Raw genomic sequence first — 20,589 nt, forward strand, 5'->3', positions numbered from 1 at the left:
CTGGCGCTAGTGCCTATGGGAGCTGTAACGCATGGCGCTTCAGCGAGCATGGTAATTATGGGTAGTACATGTATTTGCCTAATCTTCGTACTTTACGTTCTGTTTGGCTTCGCACGGCTTGAAGCTGTTTTGTTCTCGAAACGACAACCAGCAATGGTTTATCACTTACGCTTCACCACCTTAAAGGGGCCTTGCAACACTTTTTGAGCAGGGTCAGAAAATGCTACTGATCGGTAGTATATAGAGGCTCCCGACAACACGCGAGCCAAATATTATAGTGCAGCATGCGGCCTGAAATTCACAATAAATTATCAAAGTCAGCTAAAAATTGCTTTAATTTATCTCGACAAATCACGCAATATACCCAAAAAATCACACGTAGCAAGCCCATCTATCAGCCATTAGCTGTTGGCGCGCTCACTCGTCACGGAGATCGCCGAGGGAGGCCGCTACTTGTCCACGCTCGCGCGCGCGATCACACTGAGAAAGCCGCGCATTTGAAAAAAAAAAAAAAAAAAGAAAGTGCTCAGAGTCATGGGGCTCACGTGACGTTTCCCTGTGGCCCTGCCACCCATCCCTGCTTAGCTTCCAGTGCTTTCGTCGGGACGAGAGAAGAGAGAATGCGATTGCAGCATGTGACAAATCTTCGTAACTCCACTCGTACTGGACGGATTCTTAAAATTTGTGCGGTGCTGAATTCGTGAGGCCATAAGTTCTTCCAGTGAATTCATTCCGTGGTTACTTGAAACAGTGTTTCAGGACGCCTTCAATTTTGTAGGCTCGCTTTTCGAATCGGGTCACGAAGTCCAAACGGCTATTTATTTTATTTGAAACCAAACCGGAACACTGCAATAAATGAAGCCACAGTTGCGATTCAAGGCCCGCAAGTACGAAGACTGGACCAATCTGAGTAGTGTCCATCATTCTCATCGTCACTGAACGATCGCAGGGCCAATTAAAGCACCCCCTAGTTAATTTTAGGAAGCTCTATACTGTAAGCCTTCAGGTAATTATGCACTGCCTCTGTCATCGGCCCACCTGTGACCAATCGAACGCATAAGCCAACGTGTCATGTGATGACGTCACTAGGGTAGACATGTGACGTCATCATTGGATATTTTGCGTCACTTGTGTTGACGCCGCGATGGTCCTTTTTCGCGTTTGATGAGGCACCTAAGACTTTTGCGTTAACAGACCAGCGAAGACTGTATTACATTTTGCAAAAACATAGAGAGCGACTACAGAACTATAATCGGTGAAACAGTGGCCCAGGCTCCCCTGTACATTTTTCTAGTGATTCTGTGTTAGTAACCGCCGTATGTTGAGAGGCGCCTTTCTACCGCCTGGTTGGTTTATCGAATGTTTAGGTTCAAGCGAACCAAGTGCGTTCAAATTTGGCGGTCTCCATGTAACAAAGACGCACACGAGCAAGAGGAATAGAAGGGAAAAGAAGATGCACAAACGTGACACAGCTAGAGTGTACTAACACTACACTGTACCAACACAGCGCTCGCTAACAATGTTGCTCGCTAATGTGTCAACAGTAGTGTAGGCTACCTGACTTACAGATGCCTGGAGACATCGACCAAAAAATTGCACAACGCCCAAGTACCTACGAGTCGACACAACTTCTACGATTACGTGTCGTACAAATAACCCCCCTCGGTAAACTTGACAACATTGCAAGATAGCAGCGACATCTTTGGATAACGCGGCGGACGACACATGCGAAACCGAAACTGACGGCAGTGTAGGAAACCACTAAAGCCACCTTAAGACTCTAAATCCTTTGACACACTCTCTAAACCTTTGCTGCATTCTGAAGTTTAAGTTTAGAGTATTAAAATTGGCAATTCAAGGACAAATATGAGTTTAAAGAGCTACCATCACGCCGTGTCATTCGCACGTTGTTCAGCGATCCCTGGGTGGCGCCACTGCTTGGCCACGTCGCGTGCTGTTACGTCATTCGTTGATTCCACGGCCCCCAAGATTCCGCTGGGCTAGAGGGTGGAGGCAGCCATATTGAGAACTTCCGGAATCGCCAGGTCCCCGCTGAAAGAACGCCGTAACTCGAGTGCAAGCAAGCCAAAGTTCTACCACAGACTCGCCTCCGCAAGAGCCACAGAATGACTACGATGAATCCGGAATAGTGAGTGTTTCGAGATTTGTTTTACGCCGTTTCGGACCGCAAAATAAGCAGGGGTGTCGCCGGCTAAGCCTACACCGCTACGTGTGTTGCTCGGGCGTCGTGTGCAGGGGGCCGAATGAGCGACAGCGAGGCAGTCGGGGCGCCTCCACGTAGACGTCGAGCTCGCGCGTGTGGAACGTGTCTGGGACGGCGTTCCCTGGCAGATTCCACCGCTACGGTCGCGCGGAGGATATTTTTTGAGCGAGCGTGGCGTTTCGCCGTGTACTTCAAAGTGTACCGCGTATGAAAGGTCCCATTGATTTGATGCTAGTCACGAGATGTGGCTCGGGTTAGCCAACCCTTCTGTCGTCGTAAAACGTGGGCTTGCCCCTCCCGACAACGTAAATCGCGCTGATGTGCGGGACTGGGGAATGTTCCGGGCTGCAATTGTCCGGTGAAACATTTTGTGCAAGCAAGAGGCGGCGGGCGTGAGCGGGCGTTATGTTAAGAGGCGATAACGATGCATACTTGTTGCGGGGGCTTCGTTGGAATAACGCGTGTAATGTGTGGCGTCGCGCACTACAGTTTTTCCTCGTTCGGACTGTTTGCACGCTATTTTACACCAGTTTTGACGGTGGTAGATGGCTCGTTCGCAAGTCGCAACTTGTTCGAGGTGTCCCTTTGTTCGGCTGTCTTCTCGGGGCGAACTTTTTCGCCGGAGCCTTCCCTTGCCCTCCCGTTGGTGGACAGCTGTTTTTTGCACCCTAGGCCTAACTAGCTGGGTGTGTTTTCAGTCGCGACTTCTATCGCTCCGAAGCTGCTATGCTTTGTCAATGCCCTTCGAGCCCGATTCAACACGGCTGCATTGTTCGCGAGCACAGACCGTGGTAGTCGAGGTTGTTCTACATTTGGCTCCGTTTGTGAAAGTTTTCGAAGAGCTGTGAACTGCCTTTCAATCGTTGCTGTTATCCTAAATCCTTGATGCACAAGGAACGACACTTGACAAATGGGTGTGCTGTCGGGTTGATTAAGGGAAACTACGGCATTGTTTTTGTGTGGGGCGCGGCAAACGCCCCGTGTCTTCGAAAGCTTATCTTTGCTGACGGCTTTTATGGCTACTTCTACTTTACAAAACTTCCGTTTTTTGGTGAGTTGGGTTGGTCTGTTCGTGGAACAATTTCCAGCCGAAGAAAACCTCCGTCAACTTCCTTGTTGCACGGACGGCCGGCCTTGTTTTTATCGGCACTAGAAACGTTACTCCGAAGGCTAACCTGTCTGCGTTTAAAGAAAAGCTGTTCTGGTGAACATGCATTTCGTCACAGCTTGTCGGACCTCTGCAAGCCGCAGTAGTGAGCTTCGGAACGTGGGTTTACAGGTAACATCCACGTCTTAATAATAACCGAAAAGATAAGTTCGTTAGCAACGAAACTGGCGCGGACTTAACGTATTTTTGGCTGCTTTTCTCAAAGCTCGATCCCGTTTGCGAGCGCTTTCTCCTCTTCGCATATTCCTTGTGACACGCAAAATTTGATGCTGACGTACCGCTTGCCACCTTAATTACCGAAAACCTGTAAAGTCGTTTTATTTCTGGTGTCAACGTGCGTTCCAGCTTCCAGCTCAATTGCTCTGCGGGTGGCGCCATTGCATGCGAGCTTTTTGTTGCGATCCTCGGTAGGTCGTAGGCAAACAAAACCTAATCTGATCTATTGTTGAATTTACGACGTTGTACACGCTGTCACACGCCCATGAAGGCGCGTTAAACTGCGTAGTCGTGAAAGGTACGAGCGCTTAATTAAAAAAAAAAAAAACATTGGGCCAGAGTTCAGTGGCCTTGGTACTCGCTGCGTCATAGCTTTTGTACGTACTTTGTGACGTTTGTGTGAGAAAATGACATTTCACGCGCTCTGTCAGCTTCGAGGCTGCGTTTCACGTTGTGGTAACTGCAGTTAGTGCAAGGATACTAATAACGCTAGTGATACGATTACTAATAGCAATGAAACTACCGACGGCGTGTGTGCGAAGACTGCGGCGGATAGCTCACACGGTCATCCCGCGACTGACAGGAGTTGACGTCACGTCATCCGCCACGAGCAACAACGTAGTAACTTTGCGCGACTCAAGCGGTTTGAGCGTGTGAAAATTTCGAGGGAGGTGCCTCGCTCTAATGGCGGGCGGGATGCGTGGGGTAGCGCAGAAAAAAAACAAAGCACTCGTTTCGTGAGGCCACTATGATAAGCATCTACGCGGTGCGCAAGCCGCGTGAATTTGTCAGCAGACCAATGTTGACCTGGAATCGATTGGATGGGGCAATGTGTCATCATCACGCGGTGCGCGCGAGTTTTTTCGGCAGCACCTGCCGCCGTGGATTGGGCTCTATGAATGCTTAGCTGCTCGTACATCGGAGGGCGATAGTTTCGTGTACTTCCTTAGGCATGTTGAGAAAGTACCTCGGCGGTTCAGGATTAATCTGGGCGTCCCCGACAGCGGCTTAACTTGCTGCTATCGGGCTTCTCGCGGCCGCAAAAACGTTACGCTTCGGTTAGCCCGTGCAATCTGCTTTGCCTGGAGGTGGTCAGCATGATGATACATCTCGGCTTGACTACCTGTGATGGTTTTGTTTCCTTGGATGTCTGAACGTTGGCACACCGAACCAGAAAAAGCAGGTTTCTCTTTAAGCGTACACATGAAGGTATTCCTTGACATTTGGGGGGTTGCATTAGCTGCCATGCTGCACTCGGGGCTGTGGGTCAGTAAAGATGCGTTTCAAGTCGCGTGCCTCGTCTCATCGTTTCGGCAGGCGAAAACCTCAAAAACTAGCTTGTGAAATTTCGACTGCGCAAAGACGCAATCGTCCGGCGCTTGCGCCCGGCATTAAGACGTCTGTCAAAAACGAGTTATTGTATAGGGACTTGTGCGGCTTGTTTTAACAAAAAAGAAAAAGCGCGTGCCTCGATGATCGACGTGTGTCGGCGCGGGATGACGAGTCGAGCATAGGGGCGGTGTGACGCCCCGATTGAGCTGCGGCTGCCCCGTGCTTTACGCGGTGTTTCCTAAGCCCTCTTATCCTATCAAACATCGCCGTCTAAAGTCCTCCCGGTGTTAGTGTAATCGCGCCTCGCCTTTGAGCAAGGTCGAAGTCCTGATAAGGGCAAGAGGGGGAGGGGGGTGATTGCCACTGCCAGCTGTGTTAGAAGTGCCGCTTTCCCCCTTGTCTTCACTACAGGGTTGAGTCAATGAAGGGGCAACTTTATGTCACTCTTATTTTTTGTCTTTTGTTATAGAAATATTGAAGCAATTGTTTGGAATGGCAAATTATTCTACTAATGACTAACTCGGCAGAACCCGTGCGTACGTGTGGGGGGGGGGCGCTGTCCGTGCATTTCCCCCATACAATAATGCCAAATTCTATGGGTATCCCAATGAATGAATGTCAGATTACAGATAATGGAGGTAGAAATGCTTTGATGCCTGTGTACTTAGGTTTGGGTGCACATTGTAAAGAACCCTATTTTTGTTAGTTCGCTGCTTGTGGCCCCGTGGTGTTCGAAATTTTGAGTCTTCCACTACATCATCTCTCATTATATCGTGGTTTCGAGATGTTAAACATCCCTAATTATTGATGTCTTAGTACTGCTGACTGGGCGAGTCTGTGCATGATAAAAGGATATTGCTTTAGCGCAGCTCAGTATGAGCATGAAGGAAAGATACTATTAAGTCAAGAAGGGGAAATACAGATGACAGTGTCAGCGCTAACTTCAAACTTTTGTTTATTGCGTACCCTTACAACCCATTATAGGTCATTCCACGTGATGCCACACACATGACAAAAGCGTACACATGTGGCACAGCACACTATCAAGAAAACCTAGTTGTGATCTGATTTCTTCAAGTTAACAATTCTCTTTTTCAAGTTAAAGTTGAGCTCTTTTTGAGATAAGGCCACAGACAGCTTACTTACACACAGCTTCGCACATTTTGTGATAGCGTTTGCCTCAATGATCTCCAGTGTCAACTGACGTCACTGCAGCCCAAGATGACCCACCGATCAAAGAATGGAGTGCATTCACACGTCTTACAATGTATAGCCAGGAAACCACCAGAAGAAATCTTTTTTACATTGCAAGAGTGCTCGTGCAAGCGGTCATTAACACACCACTCAATATAAACCACTCTACACGACAGCAGGAACATGTACCCAACAGCTAGGGCGCATTCAACAAACTTTTACATGGTTCTTTCCACAGGTGGTTTGCACCTCCTTCTTGGGGTTTGTAAGCTTACATAGACGGCTTAGTTTGTCTGGAGCAGAAAACACCACGTGGACATTTCCTCTCAGGGTTATCTTTTTCAAATGGTTTGAAATTTGATGTACGTACGGAATCGCACTGGTTTTCCCAGCATTGGGCTCGCCATTGGTCTGTGGCCGTCCCCGCAGCAACCACGTCGGGGTGTTGACGTCGTTGCCCGCTCTAAGGAAGCACGTCCGAAACTCTCGGTTGAGCGCGTCGCTGACTACCTAATGGACAATTCTTTGTGTGTTACCAGCTGATAGAAGGTGGCTTCTGTGTGCTTCTTACGGGGGTGTTTTGTGAAAAAGCCAGCAGTGCTACTGCTAAAGTCTTTAAGCGGTGCCAGGACGTGTCAGCAAGGTAAAGCCCTCAGCTATAAGGTTATGCAAGAACTTCAACCTTGGTAAATTGGAGGTTATTATCAAATAGCAAAAGGAACCACCTGTTGGTTCAATTCAGTGCAAAAACCCATAAAGTTGACGTTCCTCTAAGGGTTATTGTCAGAATATGACTCCTGGCAGAAGCCATTATGTATCAGTCTCTTTTGGCAAGATGTGGCACTTCCTATGTAAACAGAGGTCACGGACTGTGGAGGTTGAGTGCCCTGGCGAGTGGTATTGTTTTTAAAAAAGCCTGGTACAGTTGTTCTGAACACTAATGCCGAGACCGGTGCCACTTCAGATGTATTGTGTAAGGGAATGAAGTTGGGCTTGGCCTTTACATTGGTGCACAACCCCAGAATAAATGGGCTTTTTCAGGAGGCCATAAGTTGCATTGAAAGCATGGCACGAAATTCCCATCTCTAGTTGTGTTCACATCATCCCGAGTTGCACTATGGACGCTGTCAAGTTCATAACTATTTATTAACGAGAAGCCATATTTTAATTTCTGAGTGAACTTTGTTGTCACAGCAGCCATACCTTAACTTGTGCTGCTGGTTTGTATGCACAGGATCTAAAGGTTATGTAGGTTTCTTGGCAGTAAGCACAATTCACCTGCAGGTTTCAGACAGGGCAGGAGATCTAGAAGTTTTCTTGTGAAATTTATTCATTGCATGTTTAACTCGCCTGTTGGATTTGACACCACCATTCAATTGCCATATCCCTCTTCTTAATTCTTGGCCTTGTGAATAGGTTGCCGGTAGATATAATTGTCTGGTTTGGCACATCATGTCAAGTTCTAATAAGCTGAGGCATGGCTTTTGAAAACATACGCTGTCTAGATCATAGAGTACACTCGTGTGTTTAATAAGCTGAAAGGCTCTATTTCATAAAGCCTATCTTTGTAGCAGCTTTTTGTGCAATGGCGGAGCTTTTTCATATTCCTCCGCAGATGTGAGTAGTACATTCTGCCATTGGTGTTCATCTCGGGCCTCTTCAGCTTCAACTTTGCTTACTTGGTAGATTGCGGTACGCTACCAAATTTTTGTTAAGAAGTATAATTCTCTCACGGGATTATAGAAACCTTGGACTACCTGGTTGTAAACTGCAGTGGTTTCAGTGCGAGTTCACAATCCTTTCGCGTACGCTTAATGCACATACTTTGCAAGATACCATGGCAGCCTCCAGTATTTAAGTGCAGAACACATTGGCCCTTCCCGTAAACCACTTCTGACATTTTTTCCAAGCATTTCAAGTAAATGCGCACATTGTGTGCAGAATGCTATCACGAACGATTTTGCACGTGGAAGTGCTACGAGTCGCTGGCGCGCCACAAATTTCAAAAAACAATCCCTCCTCCTTTCCGGGCCTTTCGGGCCTCTGCACGATGCGTCGTACCACATCTCTCATGCGCCGAGCCAAATATGCCAAATATGTTATTAAAAATATTATGTTCTTTCTTAAAAAGCAGTGCAATGCGTTGTCAGAAACCTGCCGTTGCGAAGCGCCGACGAGGCTGTATACAGTAACCTTGACAACACGGCGTGGCATAGTAGGTAGTGCAGCAATGAAGTTTTCCGCCGCTCCGCCACGCACTGCCCATCCCGCAAGCTTTTTGCTGTGGACAGTACATGAAAATGTCGAACCAATGTACAGCAGAGAATGGGGTTGTGGAACTGTGCACAGAGTTAGCTTTCAGAAAGTTAACAGGTGACCACAGCTTGCACGTGTAAAGGACTAGTTCATTGCAAGCACATTTGCTGGTTAATTCTCAGTGATGTCAGACATGATGATAATCCTTGCGGAGCTGACAGACGCTGATTTTTTTCTCCGTTCCTTCCTTGGATGTCTGATGACTGGCATCACACCAGGATATCCAGCGTGCACACCGCTCAGTGAAGGAATGGGTAGACTTTTGGAGCAGCACATCCCCTTGGTGTCTTTTTGTGCATCTGGCGTGCTCGTTAGTGTCTCTAGATGAACACATGGGAACACGAGCGTAGACGTAGAGCCTAACAGATTCGACAGCACTAAGAGAAAAGTGTGGAGCGAGATACAGCAGAAACTGGATGGAAGCATAAAATGCAGCAGAAGACGAAAGGTAGAAATAGCAAGGGGTGCATTTTGAAAAGTGGTGCAAAGGTGCTGTATGCAATACTTTGCCAGTGAAAGTGTTGTAGAGCCTAACAGATTCGACAGCACTAAGAGAAAAGTGTGGAGCGAGATACAGCAGAAACTGGATGGAAGCATAAAATGCAGCAGAAGACGAAAGGTAGAAATAGCAAGGGGTGCATTTTGAAAAGTGGTGCAAAGGTGCTGTATGCAATACTTTGCCAGTGAAAGTGTTGTGTGTGTTCTTCACACCTTCCACAAATGAACAATGCAACCGCTGCGATTCTGCCACTGTGGCCTAACTAGCCAGATGAGATGAGATGGTCTGTGTATTCTGGTGCCAGAATACGCAGGTGCACACTACTGAACAAAACGCAAGAAAAACGGGAATTCATGCTGCCGAAGTACTCGTAGTCCTACCATGAAGACCCAGCAGTTTTTTTTTTTTTCATATTTGGAGAACCTAACAGCCGTGCTCAAATTTAGCATAAAGAAGTGTTGTAGTCATTTGCTGTTTTATTGTACAGCATGCACAATTAGCGATTTAAACTGGACAAATTGCTGCAGGAAAATTGAGGTTTTAAGGGATTATGTGTCATTCAACAAGGAATGTGCTGGTGTCCACATTTCAACAAGGGTGTTGACACCAGACCCAGATGAGTGCGCTTTTCGAAACGCCCATTCCAGCGATGCTGCTCGTTGAGCAACTTTTCGTCGCATCCATTGTAGTTGGATCACTAATTTGCTGTAGAGTCGTAAGAATGGGACTATCCATGATGTCTGGACTTTTACGTTGAATTTGTCATAACTGCTGTTTGGCCTTAATGCAAATGGATCATGTATTTCGCGAGAAATACATGACCCGTTTCTGCACATATGTTGACAGGATTTTTTCAGTGTTCTTTTCTGTTCACTTTGGTGGCTCGTGTCAACTGCGAACTCACCTGTCTTTCCCGTTGTGTTCTTTGCAGCGACTATTTATTTAAGCTTCTCCTCATTGGCGATTCAGGAGTGGGCAAGTCCTGTCTGCTGCTCAGGTTCGCGGTGAGTGTCCACTTTTGACTAGTGCCAGTGCATTGGTTAAGTGTAATATTTTCAGATCTTGTTATAAGAGTGATTAGGTTAAAAAAAAAAATTTAGTTTTTCTGACTTATTGCACATTACAAGGTTACTAATGGCGTTGGTACGAGTATGCAAATGGAGGTTCCATAGTCAAGTCCGTACAGGTGACCTTCCCTATAGAACAGTAAAGCTACACACAAGCGCAAACACTGCATTAAGCAGGTAAATAATTAACTGGGACAATGTTTTAACTATGTGAAGCAGTTGCTGTAATAAAAGCAATTGTGAAATTACTAGATCATGTGGAAAAATTTTCAGAGCTCTGTCCTGGATATGTAAAATTGTATGGCACTCTCAAACTATTTACCTTATTAAAATATGGAAAACGTTCGCTTATTCTGGGTGGCTAAGATTTGGATGAACAAGACATGGCCTCTTCTTTTTTTCTTCTAACATGGTGTCTCATTGTCGTTGCTTGAAGGTTTCATTTACTGTTAAGCAACATAAATGGCTGCACTTTGTTGCTGCTCGGAGAACAGTTTTCTAGGTTTGGGAACATTGCTTCGCACAGTGGTTTATTTAGAAGCACCGTACATCGTAAGACCTGCTAATGGAGGTGTTTGTATGGGAAATCATAACTTATATTCTTGCTGTGCAGCAACCTAATATTTAGTGTTGCGAATGTAGACGAATTTGCTGTAAGAACACTGTCAAAGATTCTTTTACTGTTGTAATGGAAATGCAACACAAAGGGTTGGTTATTACTAATAGTGTAGAACGGGAAAGTTGATTACAAACATTATCTTTGAGGATTATCAGCACAGGGTTCATAGTATTGGATGCTTGTTAATCTATTTGGCAACCATTGGGGGGTGTGAGACCTCGAGCTTTTTCGACAGTTGCTGTGTTGCCTTGATATTGGTTTAACCAACGTGAAGTGCTTCAGTAGGTCTTCTAATCGGTCCATACTCCGCTGAGGACACAGCAACACGGTGTAGTCAACTTCACTGCTCTGAATACAATTGTGAAATTTGAAGGAAGGTGTAGGAGCCAAGCCACATATGATGATAACCACACCCAACTAATTGTGAACCTCTGTGATCCATTTAGTTACCTTCCTTGGATGTCTGAGTGGCGTATTGGCATTTGTTTTAAAGCTTTCGAGACAACTTCTTCTAAAGTGGCATCTATAGTTGTGCCCCTGTTTTTTCTTTTCTTGCAGGACGACACATACACGGAAAGCTACATCAGCACAATTGGTGTCGACTTTGTAAGTTTCCCATTCGTTTGCTTGTATGGAAGGCTGTGAATGGATGTTCAACCTGCAACGACACAGTAGAACATCTTTAGTGTAGGCTGTGAATGGATGTTCAACCTGCAACGACACAGTAGAACATCTTTAGTGTGTAGCATAAAAGGTTTTTGGTAGAGCTATGCGTTGACTAGGAAGAACTTCAACTGGCCAAAGATAAGTTTCTCGCACTGTTGTGTGCTTCTTAACCTCGTGATTTTTCCGTAGAGCCCTTGGATCGTAATGTTGTACAAAGAATGTTGCCGAAGATGTCATTTGAAGAGGGCCCTGATGAGGACAACTATCAGTGTAAAAACATTAGGCTCATTTCTCGTGCGACGTTTTTGGAATTTTAGGCATTCATGTTCCCTGCTTTTCCATTTCATTCAAGCTCTCTAAACCTAATCCTGTTTGTAACATAACTTGCGTGTAATGTAGCATGTTTATGTAGTTTGTTACCCGATTGCTATGGAAACCCTATTTTAAGGGAAGAGAGCAGGAAATGTCACTTTTTGTTGAAAGACAGTAACCAGTGTCGATATTTCAGCAATTATAAGTGAAATGGCATGGTTCACTTTCAACTTTTTCGTGTTCAGGATTTTTTATTTGTTATTTTTGCAAAAAGAAAGAAAACAGCTACAGGTAAATCGGGCAACTCTCATTGTGGTAAGTTGCTTTTTGCTCGTGCTGTTAAAGTGGTCTGTAGCTTCCTTATCACTATTTGTTGACACATTTTTGGGCTCGATGGCTCATACTTGCAATTAATCAGTGACAGCGAATACAAGCAACTAAACAAGGACAAGTGACACATATTCCTCACGTGCGTACAGGGCATGCTGTGTACATGTTCCTCTTTGCCTCGTGCATATTTGCTGGTCCCGTTAAGGGCAGTGGCTTGTTCTCCTTGTAGACTGTAGAAAACGAGCATGTACCCATTGGTTCTTGCTGTAAACAGGCCTCGTGAGTTTGACAGGTGGTGGCAGAGAACGTAAAAAGGACTGCTTCTCTTGTCACTGAAGTAATCAAAAAGAAATATGCGTGGTTTTGGTAGGTGAGCATGCTGCCGCAAGAATTTTGCGAATATATCCAATGATAAGGAAGTTACAGGAGTTAGAACATCAGTTTCTGCTGGTTTCAAATTTTCGCGCGGCCACTCGTCAGCCTTCTCTGCAAAGGTGTAGCCCGTCGCCGTGGCTCCGCCCACTTCGGCAATGCGACACATACGTGATACATCATCAGCGTACAACCAATGACCAGCAGGCTCCCTCTCCCCCTCCCCCCACGAGCCCGTGTCATATCGTAGCAGGCAGGAAACGCAGAGTGAGGAGCACTTTTCCTCTCGCGGTATAGTATTGGGACGCCTCTATTTATCTCCGAGGCTTTTGTTCTTGCCATGCCGCTTCTCCCGGAGTGTCCGGCCCTACAAAACGGCAGAGGGGGGTGCACAGAAGATTGAAAATGCGCGCGGTGCAGCTTAAACCGCATTGCCGCAGGGTCAATGCACCGTTATCGTAGGATAAAGAACCTATCGAGATCAGTGGTGTGTTTCGTCAGAGTGCACGTAAGAGGGGGATTGGTCAGGTGAGGGAAACAGGCGCACAGTTGTTTCATGAAATGGCAGGTGTGCGAGAAAATCGGTGGATTGTATTCTGGAGGTGTGCTGTGTTAGAGTGACTTGATCCGTGCAGCGAAAGTGAACAACCACATCGAGGCACGTGAGACACAAGCGCTATCTGGCAGTTATCTTCGAAAACAAAGGAAGGCGTCGATAAGGTAGCAGAATGCAAAGCGACGGGCAGGTGGCACCACCGTGTCGTCTTAGCAAAGCGTTGGAAACACTTGCCTTTCTGTGCATAGCGTTTCACTGCAGCGCAGTGGGATAAATGCTACGTTCTTAGAATGCCTGTCTTTTCTAGTGTCTAAATAACAACACGTGTCTAAAGACACGTGTTGGTATTGTGCCTCAGATATGCATAAAAATTGCTTTTTAATTGACAATTACACAAGTATGAATGCTGAAACTTGAGCAATATTAGTGTGTGCTGCGGGATGGGGTGAGATTTTTGACGTTTGGGGTATCGTATCGGCCGACAGACAAATGTACAGATAGACCGAACATTTTGCTTCGATGTACCCTAAGAAAGACTGTTGTCTTTTAAAAGGGCTCAAGGTCAGGAGGTGCACATGATGCATTTCCTTTTCCTATGCCATCATTCCCTGTTTAGCTTCCAGAGCTTTCGCCGAAACGAGATAAGAGGGAATGCAATTGCGGCATGCAATCCTTGTAGCTCCCCGTACTGATTCTACAACTTTTTGCGGCAATGAATTCGTGAGGCAATAAGCTCCTTTAGTGAGTCTTCCAAAGCTTCCTGGAAAAGTGTTGCAGCGCTCCTTTAATGCTAATGCAGTATGTTGTACCTAATTATAGCATTGCTTGCTGAGGAGGATCTCAGATAATATTGTGGCTGCTGTTGGAGCAGAATTCCAATTAAGGACAAAATAGGAGCGCTCGTGTGTTGTATTACGGCTGGATGGAAGTTCTCGTTTCTTGAATGAAGCACTGCTATGAGCCTGTCATGCGTTTTACACCTGTAGTCTATTTTCACTGGCTGTCTTGAGTTATAGTTTGGTGTTGTCACAATGATAGACACCTATTGTCCAGACAAAGTTGTGCACAAGGGCTGTAGACTTCGCATGATGACGCAATGTTTCGGCAATGACTGGCTGTGACTGTATGCCCAATCCGTTCCTTTGGCTGTCTGAGACGAAATCTGAACCTGAGTGCACAGCAAAACTACGTAAATTGGTGATTTGCGCGAAGCTGAAAGAAAATTCGGGGATTTTAAATTTTAGCCTTTTGAGTTTCTGCCATACAGACCTGCTAACTATCCTGAATTGTTGGGAGACTTCTGAATTTTGGCTAAATCTCCTGATAGTACGAAGGCTTTCTCGAATCTCCTGAAAAGTGGCCACCTTAGCAGAGGTGCTTATTTTTTTAATCGCGCAAGTACCTGAGCTGTTCCTGCTGCAACAGTTGTGGTGCTGCGAAAAAACACACCTCACTCTATACTCTAACCATACTGCTAAGTATGTACCGCACATGTGAGCAAAGGCTGGCAGCCGTGGGACGTGCTTGCCATCGTACGGAAAGTAAGCAAGGCAAATGTACCACAGTTTTTGCGCCTGTCTTGGCCCCCACAGATTGTACACTAAGCCTACAGGTACGTCGCCGACCTAGACATGAGTTGTGTTAAGTGGTTGTGAGGGTTGCATATTTCCCAGAGTTCAGTTGGAAGGTCGGTGGCGGTGTCAAAAGCAAGGAAGTACCGTATTTACTTTCAAGGCTGACCCCCAAAAGCCCAAAGCCCGGGAACAAGAAAAAAAGAAATGTAGGTCGAATGTAGGTCGAACGAAACAGTGTTCAACAACGGAAAACATTTATTGAATAGGAAGATGAAGCAAAGCAGTTTGCTCATGATGCACATACTTCGAGAAACATACATACAGCCGCTAGTCCTGGTGTGTTTCTTTGTCGTTTTTTTCTCACTGTTTATAGTTTTTGCATTGTAAAGATGCCACACTCATTCCGAGTCGTCGCTTTCTTTGTCGCTGCCTTCAAACAGTGCGCAATCCTGAATGCCATCAAGCGCATTGGATATGCCGCACTTCTTAAAAGAGCGCACAAAGTTCCTGGCATGTCGTTCCACGCTGCAGCACCTCTAGTGATGCATATTTTTTCGTCCATTCCAAAGTCCCGCCCGGCTTGAACAATGGACGGCAACTCTGTGGCTAGGACAGCTTTACTTTTATAAGCAGCCCTATGAAAAGACCGCCTGTTTGCCATCATTGAGTTATATGCCACACAGAGACCACTCAAAGTGAGCCTCCAAATGACAAACAGCTCGCCTCAACCGCAAGGCCTCGACACTTGCCACAAAAAAAAAAGATCCCAATGGCGGTGTCGTGTGTGTACTTAATAAGCCCAGTTTTGGCTCGGCTACTAAAGGCTACAATACTGTCTATATGTTGTTCATTGTGAACCATTTTTCTCAACAAAAAATAGTGCATTTTTCAAAATTCTCGAATCTTAAGCCGACCCTGAAGTTTTATACAAAGAAAATTAAAAAAAAAACAGCCTAGATTCGAATAGATACAGTACTTGCAAGTGTTTCTGGACTCTTACGGAGCTGTCTCTATGCTTTGTTGCTTAGCGAAAAGGTGACAAGTGTTGATTCTGTACCACGTGTGCCTTTGATGTAAGCGTATCGCACGGTGACAAGGCAGTCCTAATGCTCATTGCTTCACCGAATAATTGTAACTACGTGTCATGGAAGGGAAAGGCTGCATCGGAAGCTTCTTCCAAAAGAGCTGCCAAGGCAGTGCGATCCATGCAGAATGCCTATGCGCGGGATTTCTTGAGGATCACGGCTTGTTGCTAAGCATTATTGATCACGCAGGAGTGTTATTTCGAAAGTGTTCCCGAGGCAAGAGGATGCAAAGCGGTACGGGTGGGGACGCATTAAAATGCCTGTCACCATCAGGGAAATGGCTGCAGATGCCGGACACAGAACAGTGGACACTCTAAAATTCCATGCTTTCGCAACTCCATGCTTTCGCAATGACAGCGGGTGCGGATGTCTCAGCCTCAGTAATTTTCTAAGTGCACACCCACCCCCCTCCTTGCTGCAGTCTCCCGAATTTTCATGCTGTTAAGTAGGCAAATATGCATACATGTTGGGCGGTGGTTTTTATCCCGAAGTGTCTTAACTGTATGGGTTTGTTTTTGACAATCTGTTTCAAATTTCACTCTGTAATGACTCCGCATGCTAACCGGGAGGTGTTGCCACCTTGCCGGAAGCTTTGTAACAAAACTTCGTAGTGCCAGCGCGTCACGCGGTCTGTTGCAATGCCCTGTTGGGATTTTAGTATCGTCGCACAACCTCTACAGAGGCACGCGAAGCATGATTTTAGTTGTATCTGCACTTCCTTGCAGAGCCGGGGGCAAGTTGATTTCAATCTCTGTTGGTGCTGCTCTGAGCTTTTTTTGTCGCTGACACTCTCAAAGCATTCTCGTTATTCTTGATTGTGGAGTTTACTGCCCATAACAGTTAAGGTCCCATGGCTTTCTTATTTAAAAGCGGAAGTGAGACTTGGGTGGCGGAAATCGATTGCGCAAAGGCGTCTCGGTCGCTGCGCAAGATTTCGTGATAGCAGCTCCTTAGTTGTCACTCCCACATGTCCCGTAGCTTATATGGTCAAGCTGTGGAAACCTGGCTTCTAGAGGGTCGCGTAGGTTTTAACAGAAGCTTAAAGAGCTTCATAAAAATGATGTGTCAGATAGAGATATATTTCTAGTACCTATAATACTGTTCATATGTATTGAGAGCCGTGCTGTGATTTTGCTCCAGAACTCATTGAACATGTCCAGATATTCATGTCTAGAAAATGTACTGGCCTCATGTTCACAAGTTACGAATTAAGGATTAAATTCCAGCACTGTGCTGTGCTGTACTGTTTTTTTTTTATATCTTGGTCACGGGATGTTGCAATGGACTTGTTTTTGCCCTCTGCTAGTTTCCTCATGAAAGCATGCTTGTATTTGTGTACAGTCATGCAGTTTTGTACTATTAGAAGAGGTGAGCTTAGAACATAGCTTCCTTTTAAAGGAACACTAAAGGCAACTATCAAGTCTACGTTGATTGTTGAAATGGAGGTCTAGAAACTTCATAGCGTTACTTATTGCCAGGGAAAGGCCTATTTTGAGATAAAATCACGTTTCAGTGGTCCGTATCGGGTTAGCGCACCCACCTCAAAAAGTGGACCGACCGGACCGGTTCACGTCTCTCTTGCCGTGCACAACGATGCCTGGGTTTACTGCGCTAGTCGCAGCAGACCGAAAACAGCGGGAGCCACATCTCTAGAATCTGCGCCCTGCTAGATGGCGCCACCTGTCTCGTGTAACCACGCGAAAACTGAATTTTTGAACCACTCGCGCCATTCTCCATAGCAACGTCCAGCGGTTCTTTTTTCCATGAATCAAAGAGAAACCAACAAGCAGCATTTTACTGCGTCTCTTGAAGCATGGAAGGTTCTTTATTTAGTACAGCTAAATCGATTACTTGTAATTCATTGTAGGCGGCCTGTCTGATGTCATCGGGATCATTTTGAGAATGTCCTACTGCGGTGCTTGTGTTCTTGTGCATTTACCTAAGTTTCTCGGTAAGTAGGGCACTGTTGTAGATAATATTGTTGTTTCAGATGTTGTCATACATTGAGCTTTCACTCTGACGTAAATTGTTATTTGACTTTTTTGTCCCTTTATATTTCAACAGAAAAAATTGAGTCGTACCTTTTGAGGGTTTGCTGTCTATACGGTGCAACAGCTTTATTGGTGTTATCCATGCCAAAGTGTTGGTCAGTGTTTGGTCTCTGTTAATGTGACCCTTGTATTTTCTTTCTCCTGCAGAAAATCAGGACGATAGAACTAGAAGGAAAGACCATCAAGCTGCAGATTGTAAGTACGATGCCCATCCTTATTGCACTTGTTGTATGCCGAGACTTGTTGTTGACACTTGTTACATGTTGAGACGCGTTGTTGTAAAACCATGTCTCGGGCTCCGCTGCGGTGGTCTAGTGGATAAGGCACTCGGCTGCTAACCCGCAGGTTGCGGGATCAAATTCCGGCTGCGGTGGCTGCATTTTCGGTGGAGGCAAAAATGCTGTAGGCCTGTGTGCTCAGATTTGGGCGCACGTTAAAGGACCCCAGGTGGTCAAAATTTTCGGAGTCCTCCACTACGGCGTCTCTTATACTTATATGGTGGTTTTGGGACGTTAAACTCCACAAATCAATCAAAATGGTGCCTCAGAAACATGGTTGTTTGATTGATACTATGACACGATGGTTATCACGGATACCGATTACGTTTTTCCACATACCTTTCTTGGATGTCAGAGTACCAATCAACGGCCCCTTTTTCTGGTCAGCTGCCAATGTTCTTGGCTCTGCACAGGAGGCAAATACAAATCTTGAAAAGAGCAGCTACAACAGTTGAAACCTCGTTGAAACAACAGTAAAAACCTTGACACATTTCATTGATATTGGTGCATGTTCACGCCAGTCACGGTGGCAGTATGGTTAACAGTGCTTGGTCTCTGACCAGAAAGACTGACGAGATTTGGTAGCAGCAGGTGCATTTTGATGGCAGCCCCATTTTACTCAGCAATACGAGTCGCCAAAAATGTTTTATTGTGGTCACGGCATGTAAAACTAGATTGTTTGAAGTGTGTATTCGTCATGCACATATTAGAAATTTTGTGTCATGTGCATCAGTTTGGGCAGAAAGCGCTAAAAAAATTTGCCGAACAGTTTCAGGATGCAAAATTTCGGACATTTTTGCAGATTGTCTATGGGATTTGTGATATTACTGTGAAACCATCATAATTTTCAAGAATGATAAAAAAAATCTGCAGTTGACTGTAACTGCAGCGGAAATCCATGCGAATTCCTCAAAAAAATTTTTGTAGTTGCGAAAACTTCATGTCCTTGGATTCAAGCTGGCAACCAAAGCCTTTCCCCATGCAGTCGCTTGACTGTATGAGCTAGCCAGGAAGCTAGTAGATTCTGGTAAAAGGGTCAACGGTTTACTTATTGTGGGAGGTATGTAAACCTCGTGCTGTGTGAAGCCTCATTAATTTACTCACCAGTACTGCAGAAATTTTTAATAGAATGTGCAAGGAAAATGGTGTCTAGGGAACCTTGGAGAGCTGCAAATAATCTGACAGGGTGGTTTGCAGTGTCTGGTAATATTCGGCCCCTAAGGTTTGTGTTCCAGCAATCCTCTCTCCCGGTTTTACAACAAACCCAGGGACACGACTGCTTTTGGGAGTAACAAAGCAATTCCACATCGCGATACCGATTATTGAATGATCTACCCCAGCTCTGTTGCTACTAGTGCAAAAACTGGGGAAGGGGGTGGGGAGGAAGCGAGGTTCTACATTTCAGGCGACTGAGATGTGCACCAGCAGAGACCTGCTTCACTGCAAAACAGTAGTCGTATGCAAGCAGCGTGCCTTGTGCTTCCTTGAAGTATCGGCGTGTGACGATGCAACCATTCTGCCATTCTTTTTGGCCAAAACAAAAAAAAATTGTGAAGCCGGTATGACAGAATTTCCAATGTGTTCTGGCTGGCAGGCATGACCTTTAGTTTTTGAAGCAAGTGTATCAGGCAAGCATTTGAGCAGCAGATGGGAATCTGAGGCCCACATGCACCACAAATTGTTGCATTGGCCTTAGTTATTGATTAATATTTATTATTATGATAATATGAATAATATAATATTATTTATTATGTTATTATTTTATTCCTTTTGACCGGAAAACATGGGCTGTTGGTCGTGTTTTGAAGCGCTGACGCTGATAGCAGCACGTAAGATGCTGCTTCCGTGCAACTTCTATGCTGCAGTGGAAGCTCGCATCCTGCGCAGGGGCTCATTTTGGCAATTCACGATAGCTACTGTGGACCGTAATTTTTTTTTGCCTGTTTTGATTGCACTGGCACCATTTAAGCTGGGGTGCTTTTTTTATCACAACTATCATTGCTGTGTGGCATTGGCTTGTGGCTTCGTAGGGCTGGTACACAGTCGAATCCTGTTACAACAAAAATCTTGTTGTAGTAAAACCGAAAAAATAGCTGATGTGAGCTAGAAAAACAAAGAAACTTTTATTCCCAAAATTCAAAAAGTGTCAACTGCTTTCTATTCTTTCCTAGCAGCGTCAGAACGCGATTCTCACCCATGCATAGCGATGCCATGGTGAAAAGTGCACTGAAACAACGGCCACAACAGCTGTTGTGGACGAACCTAACAGTTGCAATAACACGCTAACACCAGTAGCTGTCCACCGTCAAAGTGTATCCGAGAACACGGAGGCGTGGAGGCGAGGTATCAAGGAGCGGTGAATTCTGCTTTATTCTATGCTGCTTTTATGCCTCACTCGCGGCTGGCTGATTTTGTTGATAATGTGGACAAACAGCCGCTGTGAGGCCAAGTGCGATCCAGAAAGATAAACATTGGCATCGGAAAAGGCATCGTTTGCTATTGCTCCTAGTAGCTCCGTGAAGGAAAACCATGAACCGAGCTTCAGCTGTGGATCTTCTGTGGCTCAGAAGCAAGCCAGTGGCAAAAGCAGGGCAGTTTGATGCATTTTTAGGTTCTGAAAATGCATCAAAATGTTAAAGGTTGGGCTTACTGCATAGAATCATTTCTGAGCCTTGGATCGCATCGTCAAATTTCGTTGAAGTGGTACAGCAGAAGAAAAAGTGTACGTTG

The 20,589-nt window shown here is 45.5% G+C and overlaps 1 protein-coding gene across 1 annotated transcript in view; it reads left to right on the forward strand.

Annotated features, from left to right (window-relative positions):
* The first annotated feature begins 1,983 nt into the window (after window positions 1-1,983).
* Rab1 (RAS oncogene family member Rab1) overlaps window positions 1,984-20,589 on the forward strand; it is a 34,045-nt gene continuing 15,439 nt past the window's right edge. The window contains exons 1-4 of the mRNA XM_037418842.2: window positions 1,984-2,149; window positions 9,881-9,953; window positions 11,194-11,241; window positions 17,729-17,776. Of these exons, the coding sequence (XP_037274739.1) occupies window positions 2,127-2,149; window positions 9,881-9,953; window positions 11,194-11,241; window positions 17,729-17,776 (192 nt within the window). The 5' untranslated portion in view covers window positions 1,984-2,126. The remainder of the gene's footprint in view (window positions 2,150-9,880; window positions 9,954-11,193; window positions 11,242-17,728; window positions 17,777-20,589) is intronic.

Source organism: Rhipicephalus microplus, chromosome 6, assembly GCF_043290135.1.
Source record: "Rhipicephalus microplus isolate Deutch F79 chromosome 6, USDA_Rmic, whole genome shotgun sequence".
Taxonomy (NCBI): Eukaryota; Metazoa; Arthropoda; class Arachnida; order Ixodida; family Ixodidae; genus Rhipicephalus; species Rhipicephalus microplus.